Source organism: Erinaceus europaeus, chromosome 4 (genome assembly GCF_950295315.1).
Source record: "Erinaceus europaeus chromosome 4, mEriEur2.1, whole genome shotgun sequence".
NCBI classification, from domain to species: Eukaryota; Metazoa; Chordata; class Mammalia; order Eulipotyphla; family Erinaceidae; genus Erinaceus; species Erinaceus europaeus.
The window spans coordinates 91,419,674-91,434,861 of record NC_080165.1 but is presented as its reverse complement, the minus strand read 5'-3'; the positions used below and the strand labels follow the sequence as shown (position 1 = coordinate 91,434,861).

General features: G+C 43.7%; 1 protein-coding gene across 1 annotated transcript in view; it reads left to right on the top strand.

Annotated features, from left to right (window-relative positions):
• PAQR8 (progestin and adipoQ receptor family member 8) overlaps positions 1-14,850 on the top strand; it is a 56,403-nt gene extending 41,553 nt beyond the window's left edge. The window contains exon 2 of the mRNA XM_007516516.3: positions 9,676-14,850. Within this exon, the coding sequence (XP_007516578.1) occupies positions 9,708-10,772 (1,065 nt within the window). The 5' untranslated portion in view covers positions 9,676-9,707 and the 3' untranslated portion in view covers positions 10,773-14,850. The remainder of the gene's footprint in view (positions 1-9,675) is intronic.
• Positions 14,851-15,188: the final 338 nt, after the last annotated feature.

The following is a 15,188-nucleotide window of genomic DNA, read 5'->3' as shown; positions in this document are numbered from 1 at the left end:
ATCCTTGCAACAGTTGCTAAGGAAGTTCCTACCTTTCCAGCCCCTTTCCTAGCCATTTCCATTTCTTACTTGCCTCTTCTGGGTCTGCCCTTTAAAAGCCTTAGCTCTCCGATCAGTAAAGATATTGCATTGCCTTGCTGCAATGAGCTTGGTTCATGAGTCAACTCTATCGCGTCGCTGAGTGAGTAGCAGCCCAGGATGGCTCCAGTTGCTTTCTCTCCAACCCAGAGAATACGCACCCTGGAAGAGGCACCCTCATGCTATACCAGTATCTGGCGCCTGAATGTGGGGCACCCCCCTCAGCTCCAAACAAGCGGCAGACGTATGAAGGCTCCCCAGCCCCAGTTAAGTACATGGCCGCTTGACTCTCCACAGGCTCGTGTTTACGAAGGCACTGCAGTTCTTTTTCTCCCTCTTCTTATTTTCCTGAGACCCCTCTGTCATGGGCAACCTTCCTTCTTATCAAGAGGATCCCCAAATCCTCTACTCCTTTTCCACTAGACAGGTTCTCTGTCTCTGAGACATTTTGCTGTGGGCCACAGCTTGGCCCCTCTTGACCATGATCGCAACTTTCAGGAGATATGCAGGGCCCCTCCCAAAAAGACCAAGTAAGTTCTCCCTAAGACTTCCCTGGCTCCCTCTCCCATGTCTCTTGCAGAGAGTGGCAACTCTAACTTGGAAAATGGCCCCAGTCTAAGGGACCTTGAGGCTGCCATCCAAGATTTAAAGGAGAAGGTCATTCTGTTTGCCCAGCACCATACACGCCTTCCAGAGAAAGCAAAACCTCCTGAGCCTGTCTCCCCACCTGCCCCAGTCCTGACCCACCGTAATCCCTATGCACTTCACCCAGCAGCTCCCTTTTCGGCAGACATATCTCCAGCTGCCCCCGCCGCTTCTGCAGCTCCACCTACCTTGGCTCCTCCCCCCACCGCTACACTGCTGTCAGATACAGAATACCTTTGCTGGCTTCATTACGGAGCTTTTTCTGCAGAGCAAGTCCACACATTCCCAGTAAATGTTAGCCCCAACAGACAGAGACCTCAGGCATGGTATCCATATGCCTCCACAGATCTTAAGGAACTTCACCAGGCGGTTAAAGAGGATGGAGTTCACTCTCCATGGACCAGATCTATTTTACAAGGCCTTCTCCAGAACCTTAACACTCCCCAAGACTGGAGGGATGTAGCTTGCACTATGCTCCCAGGCCCACTCTTCCTTCAATGGGGAAACCTTTTTCAGGGATGAATGCCTGCAGCAATCCCTCAGGAACAGTCAGAACCAGCCTAACTGGGATTTTGAGGCCCTTTTTGGAGTAGGACATTGGGAGACAGGTCTCCAGCAGGCAGAAGTAAAATTGCCCCCCAGCTATTTTGATCAGGTACGCCTCTGTGCATTACAAGTATGAGAGTGGTTAAGGCCCCCCACGGGAGCAGCCTCAGTCCCCATTCTCTCCCTTCGCCAAGAACCTGATGAATCCCTAGCTAAATTGATTACCAGGGTCCAAGCAGGTTCGGAGAGAAAGATTTCTGATCCTGATACCCATTTCCTTCTCCTGTGCTCTATAGTCTGGGACAGAATACTTTCTGATTTTCATCAGGCGTGCCTCAGTCTTAAAGACAAGCACCCTGACTGATGGATTGTGGCAATTCAAGAGATCGATTCTAAAACCCACCAAGCTTTAGCTATGGCACAAGCCTTTGCTGCCATTTTAGAGAAGCAAAAAGGGGACTGCTTTAGGTGTGGCGGTTCTGGCCATTGGCAGAATGAGTGCCCCAGTCCTAGGCGTAACTTCCGCCCCCGACCAGGTTCCCAGAAGCCCCCAACGTTTTGTCCTAGATGCCAGAAAGGTTTTCATTGGAGGAAAGATTGTTGGGCTACGTTTCATAGAAATGGTTCCCGTCTGCCACTTTTACTGGAAGTAGGACAGCCCTCAGCCCAGCATCCAAAAGAAACCCCAGACACAGTGCTTAGTGCTCTGTGGGCTACTCCTGTCTTGGAAAAATGCCCAAAAACAAAACTTCCCTACTACTTCTCTCTCCTCCCTCATTCTCTCTGAATATCTTAAGCTTGCTGTCTGCCCCCTCTGCTTTACCCATCACCCTTTGAAAGTATCAGGATAGGCAAACAGTCTGCTGTCACTATTCCAGTAAAAATTCTACAGCTAAACCACTGCTCCATGCTATGATTGGCCAGTTGTGTTTTGTAAGTGAGTGATTTGAATGACTGAATTTTTTGTACGACCCATTTTGTTCAGGGTACTCTAAAACTTAATTGACCTTATATGGAAATGCCGGACGTGGCAGAGGTTTCTGGAGACATCCAGAAACAGTCCTAAAAATTTGTTTTTTCCTCTTTTGATTTTTTTTAAGTCTTGTTATAAATGTGAAACTTTTAGTCTTGAAAACTGTAAGTAAAAATGGTTCAACTAAGACAGTACATGTCTAAATTTGTGTTTTGACATGATATATCTTTGTAACAAAAGTTTTCCTCCTCTTGTGTGTTATAGACTATATGTTTATATGTGTATGTGTGTGAAAGTTTTGTAAACATTAACTTTAAGGTTAAAAGTGTAACTTTGAATCTACATTCTTACCAGGAAAAGTTAAATGAAGGAGTTTTCAACACAATTCTTATAAAGGTAAAATTAATTTGCTAAAGTAACTGAGTACTTAAAGTAAAAGTCTAAATATTTAATGTGACAATTCTTCATCTCAAAAATTAAAATACAAATTGTCTATATATTTAACTAAAAAAGAGTTACAGGACATTTTTGGAGGGCTCCCAAAAATGCCCTGTGAACTGATCTTGTGGAAATTAATCCACAACAAATCTGGCATCTATCTAGCATTGTAAATGTTCTAAGAAACATTGTCACTAATGTGTGTCAACTCTCTAAGTAACCTGAGTTTCCTTAAAGTTTAAAGTAAAAATTAGTTACAAATCAATATACGTTAACTAAATTTGGTCTGAAGATCCTGCTGTACAGAGACTGCTACACAAGGCTAAATAGGATAACCTTTAAATTTATTTTCTTTAAAATTCAGAGTCTTGGGAGTCGGGCTGTAGTGCAGCGGGTTAAGCGCAGGTGGTGCAAAGCACAAGGACCGGCATAAGGATGCCGGTTCGAACCCCGGCTCCCCACCTGCAGGGGAGTCGCTTCACAGGCGGTGAAGCGGGTCTGCAGGTGTCTATCTTTCTCTCCTCCTCTCTGTCTTCCCCTCCTCTCTCCATTTCTCTCTGTCCTATCCAACAACGACAACAACAATAATAACTACAACAATAAAACAACAAGGACAACAAAAGGGAATAAATAAATAAAATAAATATAAAAAAATAAAATAAATAAAATAAAATTCAGAGTCTTTTAAAATAGGTATCACACACCTAGGGTGTGTCTCCATCTTAACTGAGTGTGACAAAAGGTAGAAAAGACGTAATTGATATGTAAAGCTCTCAAATACCATCTCAAAGAGGTAGAATGAGCCTGGATGAATGATAGATCACACAATGGTTGTGCTAATGATTCTCATACTTGAGGCTTCTAACTCTGGTTTTTCTCTTTACCTTTCCACATTTTATTATGCTTAAATTATTTAAACAGCCTTACATCATACTAAAAAGGCCTTACAAAATTACAAAGATATTTAAACCAATCCTAATCATCCAGTTATCAATTATAGTAAACTTCTAACTTGGTACAAGTTTTTTCTTCACAAGTAAATGATTACAGCTATGTCAAGCCTTCACATGAAGAACCAGCTGCTCATACGGAATCCCCAAAACCATCTGGACCCCTGCCCTCTGACATCACCCACAAATGGCATAACTACAATGCCCCCCGAAACCCATGATGTGACCTGGCACAATCTGAAGAATCTGATTCACAGAGTCCAAGGACAAAACTTTCCTACTGCCCTTCTCTCATCCATCACTGGCTGCCCTTCCTTCTTCTGCTTCACCTGTCACCTTTTGGCTGTTTCAGATCACTCTGTACAGAAAAGCAAAATTCTGGAGGCTGTCTTCCCCCACGAAGTTAACATGTGTGGTGTCTATTTCCCTGGTCATTGGCATTGGACTGACACTTCTGTCAGACTTGCTGGTGGAGCTCTTGGACACTCCCTTTACACTGCTAGAATTGTCGAGGAGTGACTATAGTAGTCCATAGACTTTGCAGCCAGCTGTCTCAGGACCCTACAATGCCAGATCACCCCTCTCACCCCTCAGCCTATCTGGCCCCCACTCCTGTACCTATCAGGCAGCACCCTCTTCCACCTACCAGGCCTCCCCTCAGCCTCACATTGGCCCTTGCTACTCTTACTTATTGCTCCCTATCTTGTTCCAGTTCTTTTAAAAATGCCTGCATGATATCATTCAGGTTTCTGCCCAAAAGGTCTGTTCACCCCTACACTGCTATTCCTCTGACAGAAATGGAGTCTTTTACAGATAGTGACCTATTTAAATATGGCCATTAGATAAAAAGAAAGGGGGAGATGTAGGGAAATTGTGAGGATGTGGTAGAGCCTGGCAGGGTTTGACCTGAGGAGTGTGTCTATCCTGTCAGTCTCTCTCTCTACTGAGAGGTTGAGCAAGGAGGGACAGGAGTAACCCCAAAGGTTTGCTCCATCTTATCAGACTCTCTGCCTCACAAAGCACCCCACATTCCTGATACTATGGCCATTAGATTTTTAAAAAGGGGGGAGATGTCAGGAAATTGTGAGGAGCTTCACAAAGCACCCTGCATTTTTCCTCCTCCAGGATCCTGGCAGTCCTTAAAACATTAAGCCAGCTCCCCCTGCTCCACCCTGCATTCCTGATACTATGGCCTATCTGCATAATCATTGTTTTGCCTGAAAAATCCCCACCTATTCCATTCCTTTGATCTATCTTCTTTCTACCCTCAATGCCCTCCCTGCCTGCAGGGTATTATTAATCCTACCAGTTAAAACCCTCACAACAGTTGCTAAGGAAGTTCCTACCTTTCCAGCCCCTTTTGCCTTTCTCTGCCCCTTTCCTAGCCATTTCCAATTCTGACTTGCCACTTCCGGGTCTGCCCTTTAAAACCCTTGGCTCTCTGATCAATAAAGATATTGCATTGCCTCGCCGCCACAAGCTTGGTTCATAAGTCATCTCTCTCGCATCACTGAGTGAGTATCAGCCCAGGATGGCTCTGGTTGCTTTGTCTCCAACCCAGAGAGTACTCCCTGGATAGGCACCCCCACCCTAGCCCAGCACTCCTTCCCCCTCAATTTCTGTCTGTCTCTATCCAATAAATAAAGGTAATTTTAAAAAATTAAAAACTCCTAGTATTATGTCCAGGCTGTCAAGGCATCCTGGGGTGTGGGCCCCACGGTAGAAGACTGGAGTACAAAGGTCAACAGAAGGACTTATAAGGGTTTATGTTGTATTATAAACAGAGGTGAATTATTGAGGGATTTTTGAGGGGTGCTGGGGAGTGTTATGCTGATCAGGGATTTGCTTTTCTACTATAACACCAGAGTAGTTAGGAACAGCACAGTGAAGGCTAGAGAATGTGAGATAAGGGAATTATCAATTGAACAAAGTTCAGTTATGAGATTGCTCTTCTCATCAGCGTAAGTCCATTTTGAAGGTGTGAATGTAGGGAGAAAAGTAGCAGTGAAAAAGGTGAATGGATGCTGAAAACTATTGTAATAAAAATGAGTCTAGGTGACTTATTTGATGTCGGATGAAGGGGTAAGTCTGGATCAAAGAAGTCTGAAGATACAGAGTTTGGAACTGCCAGAAGACATTCAGTTGAAGAAATTTGAATACTGGTATTTAAATACTGGCTGAAGTTACTGAGGAATCATCTAATACCTATACTAGTTATAGCAAAGGGGGGATACCTGTGTGAGAAGTAGTGCAGATATGGAAAGAGTACACAAGGTGAAACCCCAGGTGCAGAGAGAGAGAGAGAAACCAGACCCAAGAGGGTGATGTCATCCAGTCAAAGAAAGACATTGATCAGCAGTATGAACCTCCCAGAGCTTACATGAGACAGAACCAACTGAAAGTTTTCAAACTTAAAGATGAACTCCCATCAAATCTAAGCTCCCAGGGCAATGTCATGTCACTTAGTGAACCTGTTTCCTCACCTCTACTCTCATGGGCTCGAAGAGAAAACCACATCATTCCTGTGTTCATATTTTGCCCCTTTCCTGGAATGGCTTGTAACTGACTCCTTCATTTATAGAAGCCCTGCCCTGCCTTTCAGAACTAGGTCTCATTTTCTCCACGGTTGCCCCAGGGTGTCCCACTGTAACCTTCTCTGTAAAAACCCATTTGTATTTCACTCTCTTTAACACTCACCTGTTTGCCAAGAGTAGTATTGGCTGTTGCTCCATGAACTTTAACTCTTCTTATATGCTGCTTGAAGTAAGGGCCTTATATTTTCTCTGTGACCTTTGTGGCTTAGAATACTATTCTGTTAAAGCTGTCTAGTTGATCAAAATCATTAAGATTTGAGCTTCTCTATTTCATGACTTCCCCCACCCCCCCTGCACTTCCAGGCTGGGTTCTGGCATATGTGATTTCATGACTCCCTGGTTTTTTCATTCAGAAAGAGAGAAAGATACCACAGTAATGGAACTTCCCCTAGTGCCGTGGCATCTTCCATGTGTTGCCAAGGCTCTCACCTGTGCTGCAAGCATGATAAGGCACAAAGATCTCTCAACCTCAGTCCATGATAATTCTTAAGGCAGATTTATATTTCTGTCTCAGCAGAGGAATTGAAATATAACCTGTGCAAGGCAGTGTATTCTCTGGTAACATCTTGATCAGCTGATGGAGTAGTGCCTGAGGACAGAGGTCAGGAATAAGGGAAGTGATCCTTAGAGCAGTGTCTGGGAAGGTTGGGAAGTGTGCCTGCCTCAAGATCATAATGGTAGTGTGCACTTTCCTCCAGAATATGCCATCAGATTCACAGCTGGCCCTTTGAAGCCTCTTTATGGAAGCACTGCCTTCTCAGGCTTGGTGAAAGTAAGATGCATTCCCATCTTCCTGTCCCTGTCTGTTAACCTTCTGTGCTTCATCATTAACTGTTGCCCAGGGCAGTTGGATCCATGCCAGCCGCTTGGATCCCTCTGCTGGCTGACAGCAGAAGCATCGTGTGTGTTATCAGCTATGGCTTATGGTGGCATGAGGGATTGAATCTGGGACTTGGGAGCTTCAGGCTTGAGACTATGTTTGCATAACCATTATGCTGTCTTCCCCTGCCTGTTTTTTTGTTTGTTTGTTTGTTTGTTTGTTTTGGCCACCAGGGTTATTTCTGGGGCTCAGTGCTGCACTATGAATCCACTGTTCTGGCGGCCATTTTTTCTTTTCTATTTTATTTGACAGGACAGAGAAATTGAGAGGGGGAGGGAAATTTAGAGAGGGAGAGAGAAGACCAGCTTCACCACTTGTGAAGCAGCATTCCCCCCTACAGGTGGGGAGCGGGGGGGGCGGTTGTCAAACTCAGGTCTTTGCACATGGTAGTATATACATTTAACTAGGCGCACCACCACCTAGCCTCTCCTTTTTTTTTTTTTTTTTTTCTTGTGCCCTGTGATGTGAGCACTTAACCAGGTGCGCTACCACCTGGCCCCTTGGGTTTGATATATCTATCTATCTATCTATCTATCTATCTATCTATCATTTGTTTCAATTGATAGAACAGAGAGAAACTGAGAGGGGGGGAGACAGGGAGACAGACCCTTCACTCGTGAAGCTTCCCCCCTGCAGGCGGGGACTGGGGCTTGAACCTGGGTCCTTGTGCCCTGCAATGTGTGCGCTTAACCAATGCACCCGTCCGTCCCCTAAATCTAGTTTTTTTTTTTTTTAATTTTTTTATTTAAGAAAGGATTAATTAACAAAACCATAGGGTAGGAGGGGTACAACTCCACACAATTCCCACCGCCCAATCTCCATATCCCACCCCCTCCCCTGATAGCTTTCCTATTCTCTATCCCTCTGGGAGCATGGACCCAGGGTCATTGAGGGTTGCAGAAGGTGGAAGGTCTGGCTTCTGTAATTGCTTCCCCGCTGAACATGGGCGTTGACTGGTCGGTCCATACTCCCAGTCTGCCTCTCTCTTTCCCTAGTAGGGTGGGGCTCTGGGGAAGCTGAGCTCCAGGACACATAGGTGGGGTCTTCAATCCAGGGAAGTCTGGCCGGCATCCTGATGGCATCCGGAACCTGGTGACTGAAAAGAGAGTTAACATACAAAGCCAAACAAATTGTTGAGCAATCCTGGATTTTTTTTTTTTTAATTAAGATATTCTGGTGCCTGTTTCCTTTCTCTTAGTCTCTCTCTTTCTGTCTTTCTGACTGACTCTGTAAATCCTTGGTAAGTATCTCTTTATGTTTTGCTATACTAGTTCATGACCTGCCCGATAGGAAAGCATTGGTCAGTGCTCACTAAACAAATGATTCAATACAGTTACAAGGGCTATTTTAGAAATAGGTAGGTATGTAACAGGCAGTACATCCTCCACATGTGACCTTCACTGGGCTCCCTCACCAGTAGTGGTCATAGTAATGACACATGTTTTTCTAAACTTGTAACTGAGCACTGTATTAAATACTTGATAGCCATTACATCATGCCTGTGAGGGAGCATCTTCATCACTAACTCTGCTTCTCAGATGACAAAGTTCAGATTGGAATCTTCATTTGTCTGTGGGAGGATACAGGGTTGGAGCTTATGTTGCTGACACCAGTGTCACAGCTTGGAGAGCTTATTGGTGCAATCTCCTCAAAATGTATCATTTTCTGAGATATGACTGCCTCATACTATAGTGGGCAGTAGAGACAAGATCAGAATATCAAGATAGTAAGGAAACAAATCCATCATTCTAGAAATGAAGAAAGTGAACTTCAGAGTTGCCTTGCAATTCACTGCCTCTCCTGCTATACTTGGCATACCATTGAGAAAACCCGTTGTCTGTGGCCTGTTACCATAGATGGGCTGCAGCAGGTAAAGAGGGAGATAATGTTGATAAAGTTGAGGACCCAATACCCTATGGTGGAAGAAGATGATAGTCTGGTGGAGAGTGAGGTGTGCTAACGCCCATCTTGGGAAGATGTGCCGGTCTAGCTTCATGGGCGGGAGACAGATGACCAGGGACTCATGGCTGAGCTGGGAACGCAGTTCAATCTTTATTGACAAGCGGGGATGCAGTTCAACAATCTAATCTCTTCTAATCTAATCTCTCTTCATTAGAAAGCCCTGTCTTTTATATCTCCTGAGGCGGAAGTATCAGGAAGAGGAAGTACGTAGGATAGGGGGTGGGGAGAAGGAAAATAGCGCTTGAACCAGTGGGGATTAAACCAATGAAAACAATGATTATGTAAATAGACTACAACGTCAAGCAATGCAACAGAAGGGGTCTTAGAAGCAGAATTTAGAAGCATACCAACAAAGATGTGAAACTGTACCCTTGTAACAACAATTCTATAAATCAACATTCTTTCAATACAGTGATTAAAAAAAGAAGGTTACTATTAAAAAATGTATGCAAAGTCAAAAAGACAAAAGGAAAAGAAAACCAGAAGTATTTATGAGGTCCTGGGTTCCAACTCCTGCATCAGAAGACCCGCTAAAACTATAATTCCTTTGCTTTCTAGCTCAGTCCTTCTCTAATGACTTTCTTGTGGATTTTGATTTCTTTACCTTAGGTTGTTCCTCTGTCAGGCCTTGCTTTGGAGCCATGATGACCGCCATCCTAGAGCGCCTGAGTACTCTGTCTGTAAGTGGGCAACAGCTACGTCGCCTGCCCAAGATCCTGGAGGATGGTCTTCCCAAGATGCCGTGCACTGTCCCAGAGACAGACGTGCCCCAGCTCTTCCGGGAACCTTACATCCACACTGGCTACCGTCCTACAGGACACGAGTGGCGCTACTACTTCTTCAGCCTCTTTCAGAAACACAACGAGGTCGTCAATGTCTGGACCCACTTGCTGGCAGCTCTGGCTGTCCTCCTGCGATTTTGGGCCTTTGCTGAGGCTGAAGCCCTACCCTGGGCCTCCACCCACTCCCTTCCCCTGCTCCTCTTTATCCTGTCCTCAATCACGTACCTCACCTGCAGCCTTCTGGCCCACCTGCTCCAGTCCAAGTCAGAGCTCTCCCACTATACTTTCTACTTTGTGGACTATGTTGGCGTGAGCGTTTACCAGTATGGAAGTGCCTTGGCCCACTTCTTCTACAGTTCTGACCAGGCCTGGTATGAACGGTTCTGGCTGTTTTTCTTGCCAGCTGCCGCTTTCTGTGGCTGGTTATCTTGCGCTGGCTGTTGCTATGCCAAGTATCGTTACCGCAGGCCTTATCCAATAATGAGGAAGATCTGTCAGGTGGTGCCTGCGGGGCTGGCCTTCATTCTAGACATCAGTCCTGTTGCACACCGTGTGGCCCTCTGCCACTTGGCTGGCTGCCAAGAGCAGGCAGCCTGGTACCACACCCTCCAGATCCTTTTCTTCCTGGTCAGTGCCTATTTCTTCTCCTGCCCAGTTCCTGAGAAGTATTTCCCAGGTTCCTGTGACATCGTCGGCCATGGGCACCAGATCTTCCATGCCTTTCTGTCTGTCTGCACACTCTCCCAGATGGAGGCTATCCTCCTGGACTACCAGGGGCGGCAGGAAATCTTCCTGCAGCGCCATGGACCCCTGTCCGTCTATTCAGCCTGCCTCTCCTTTTTCTTCTTGGCTGCCTGCAGTGCTGCCACTGCAGCCCTTCTGAGGCACAAAGTCAAGGTCAAACTGACCAAGAAAGACTCCTGAGGCTTAAAGGTGAAGCGATGTGTTGAACTGGTCTGTCATAATTTGGGAGAAACTTGATGCAAGAATAGGAGTTGACTCTATGCTGTTGGCTTTAGATTAACACCTGTTTCCAAGGATATGCTGTGTCTGTAGCAGTGGAAAATCAAAATAATCCAAGAGGTATTTTTATTGTTAATAAAAGGAGTATTTCTTTTTCCTCTGGGTCATGGCCTTAGAAGGGAAGAGGTCTTGGCTAAACTTCACTGGACACTGAAGTACGGTAGTCAGCATGCCTGAACAGTTCTTAGAATTCTGAATGTGGCTTCAGAGATGAGTCCTAGAGCTGAAGAGATCATTAAATCAAACTGGAAAGTAAGCAGCTGACTGTTCCATACTGTATTGGAATGAACATCTCACAGAATTGGTTTTGGTAAATGAATAAGTAAGCTTGAGCCAATGACCTAATTTCATCTGGATTTTTGATTGTCAAGGGTGGAGAACTAGGAATCTTCAAGATGATTCAGTGAAACCCTTACACATAAAGAACTACTCGGTTCATCTGATTTTTTTTTTTTTTTTTGCCTCCAGAATTACTGCTGGGGCTCGGTGCCTGCACCATGAATCAATCCCCTTGTTGTCGTTGTTGTAGTTATTATTTTTGTTGTTGTTGATTTCATTGTTGTTGGATAGGACAGAGAGAAATGGAGAGAGGGGGAGAGAAAGACAGACACCTGCAGACCTGCTTCATTGCCTGTGAAGCAACTCCCCTGCAGGTGGAGAGCCAGGGGCTCGAACCAGGATCCAGATTCATCTGATTTTTGCTCCCTACTGTCTTTTCCACTCTAACACTGACCCCTTTCTCAGGATGATGTCTGACTGGCTGTTAAAAGTGCTGTTCATTCTCATCTATACCTTGAATGGTAATACAGAAGACTATGAAGCAGTCATCCTTGGAGAGAATGCTTGGATCCACATAGATATTCAAGAAACTTGCTATCGTATAATACTAATATAAGCTGTAACAGATAGCACAGTGCCAAGAACCACCAGGAGGCCCACCCAACAAGCCTGTCTACTGTGGTATTGTGGGACCCTTCTGTTTTATACAGGATTACTTGGGATTTATTAGGGCTGTCTTACAAGCAAGAAGATCTTGGCTTTGCTCTATGAAATCATTTGCGGATCTTAACCAAAAAATGTTGTAGAATGAACTGAATTGGATATAAGGATGCCTTAGTGAAATTGTTATTTAAGAGAACCCATATAACTAACTGCCAGGGTCATCAAGCAGGCAATTGGGCCTCAGCTTAGTGCAAAACTCTTAAGATAGCCAAGCCTATCTGCACAGCTAAGCATCTGTGTTCACTGTGTTGGTCCCTGAAAGCTCCTTTAGATAATAACGGTGAATTAAGTGCTCTGTTGCCAGAATATTCTTTGTGGAATAGCACTGCCCAGCAGCTTCTATGTGTTCTGGTCATGCAGCCCTCTCTGAGGACTGGTTTCTGCACTAATCCAGTGAAGGGGGCTGTGTTGATAGAAGGGTCATGAAGCCTTCTCAGAAACTACATTTGCTATCAGTATAAAATCCCTATTTACTAAAAATGGAGAAAGTTTGCTTTCATTCCAATTTGATGCACTTCTTCTATTGCTCACTTACCTGTAACTTTTACTTTTCCTCCCTTTTCTGAGAGAGATACATGAATTTTATGCCTTACAAATAGAAATGTGTGTACACTTAATGTGTAGCCATACGGATTTTTCAGTTTTGGGTGATCATGCTGTATGAGGAAAAGAATTCTTTCTTTTCAACCAGATGAAAGAATCTTTAGGACAGTAAAATTACTTCTCAATAAAAAAAAATTATTTCTCTTTCAACCTATACTAGTAGGAGAGGGATATTCAGTGAGCCAGGGATGTATTAATTGCTCAGTAGTAGAGCATGTGCTTTGCATGTATGAACCCCTGGTCTCTATTCCCAGAGCCCCATTCCTTACTCCCCCTGCAAACAAAAAATAATTCTGAAGTTTTCCAATAATCTTTGTATCAGGAAAGTGTATGTTGTTTCAGTTTTGCTAGATGAGTTGTTCCTTTTAATATTTTAATACCTGAACTTCTGTGCTGTTCTAGTGTCAGACACAAGCCACTGGAATCAAGGCCAATTTCATGGCATGTAGGTTTGGCAAAACTGAACTTGGTGAACTAGATAAGGGAATGGGGGAAGTTGGGCAAATGCATTACAAGTGAAGGTCAATTTAAAATGTGAACAAAGAAGTGTTTGAAATGTTTGTTATTGTGGAAAGAACATGTTAAGGCAAGCTCTTGAATATAACAGGTGATCCTAGTGATCAGAAATCTTTAGGCTAACTATAAGGATTTTTTAAAAAAAAAAAAAAAGAAAAGAAAAAATAAGAGGATGCCATCCACATACCTACACACTATCAAGGGTCTGTGGTAAGTACACACAGAGAGAGAGACTAAGCTTTTAAATGTTGCCATACAATTTCTGCTTTAATGTGTGCAAGTATCATCTATACAAGTGATTGTTTTGGGTTTTTTTTTTTAAAGAAGGTTTTCCATGAATGATATTTGAGAAGCACTGAGGTAGGAAACTACCTTACTGATACTGATACCAGTATCTGCTTAGAAATATATAAACAGAAAATGCAGATACTTTTTAACTACTCACACTTTTCAGGGGTTGAATACGCTTTTTAAAGACATGCTCACTAAAATGAATTTATGGGTAGGGACAGACCTAGTATGGTAAAAGGATTAATTATTTAACAAAAGTGATGGTTATCTTATTCTACCACAGCTAGCAGCTGACATTTACTGATTCTCAATTATACTGTCTTCTTTTCTTTTTTTCTTTTGGCCTCCAGGATTATTGGTGGGGTTCGGTGCTGGCACTATGGCTCCTGGTGGTCTTTTTTTTTTCATTTGATAAGACAGAGAAATTGAGAGGGGAGGGGGAGATAGAGCCACAGAGACAAATGCAAACCTGCTTCACCACTGCAGGCGGGAAGAGGTGGCTCGTGCATATCCTGGTGCTTAGCACTCTATGTGCATAACCAGGTGCACCACCACCTGACCACCCCCCCCTCGCAGTTACACTGTTTTTATCTTTCTCAGCTAAAATTCTCAAGCTCTTAAAATGTAAATGCCTCTGAAAACCTAAACTATCAGTCATTTATAGCCTGTGAATATAATTCCTGATAGATTTTATGTGCAATCTGGTAAGGAAGGGATACAACAAACTGAGGACACACTGAGTTGTTGGAAAAGTGATGATTCATTTTTGCATAGAAAAATGACACGAATCTGTCTTTCATGTTCAACAACCCAATTGTTGCTTGCATGCTTCTTGAATAGTACTTTCCTGACCCATATTTGCTTGTGAGTTAATGATGATACTCTTCAGAGTATTATCTTCAGCTTTTTGGCTGAAAAGTACCTCACTCAATAACAATGTTCTCTGTCGTCTACCAAAAGCTTGAAGGCGCTGTGACCGTGGAGTAAAGGTGGTTCAATCCTGCCTCTATTAATCCTCTATTCATAAATTATGCTTCAGTGCTTAAAAACAATAGGTTCTTGGGAGTTGGGCGGTAGCGCAGTGGGTTAAGCACACGTGGCGCAAAGCACAAGGACCAGTGTAAGGATCCCGGTTTGAACCCCAGCTCCCCAACTGCAAGGGAGTCGCTTCACGGGAGGTGAAGCAGGTCTGCAGGTGTCTAGCTTTTTCTCCCCCTCTCTGTCTTCCCCTCCTCTCTCCATTTCTCTCTGTCCTATCCAACAATGACGACAACAATAATAACTACAACAATAAAACACCAAGGGCAACAAAAGGGAAAATAAATATTTTAAAAAACAATAGGTTCTTCAGATGTTGCACTGTCATTTAAAATTGATCCTCTAGATGGCACTCATGTTTTATTCAGAGAGGGCACTACTGTTGTCTCAAGGTCTCAGCCTACTACTACTAATTGTGTTGGTCCTAATGTTTTTGCTTGATTGTCTGGCAAAAAAAAAAAAAAGGGAACTATTTTCTATTTATATAACTCTACTTATACCAATGACTATTAAACAGATTTTATATTTGGATTGTTGTCCTGTCAACAGCTACTTTATTTCTTTGGCAAGGCCTTGACAGGGACGACTTTGACAAGACCTTTCTGAAAGACTATTCAGACATTACCAGGAGAGCAGGATTCTTTCTATCCACCTGGAATTAGAAAAGTCTCAGAAACAGAAAAAAGCAAAACAGAAGAACACTGCTTTCTACCCAAACATCCTAGTTATACACACATCTCAAATCCCTAATTAAACAGTTATAGTAAAGGTGCTTCTCTGGGACACTGAAGAACTAGGTTCCAGTACAGTTAGTTACAACAACAGTAAGAAAATAGCATTTCTCTGGTTAGAGCAGAGGTGGGGAAG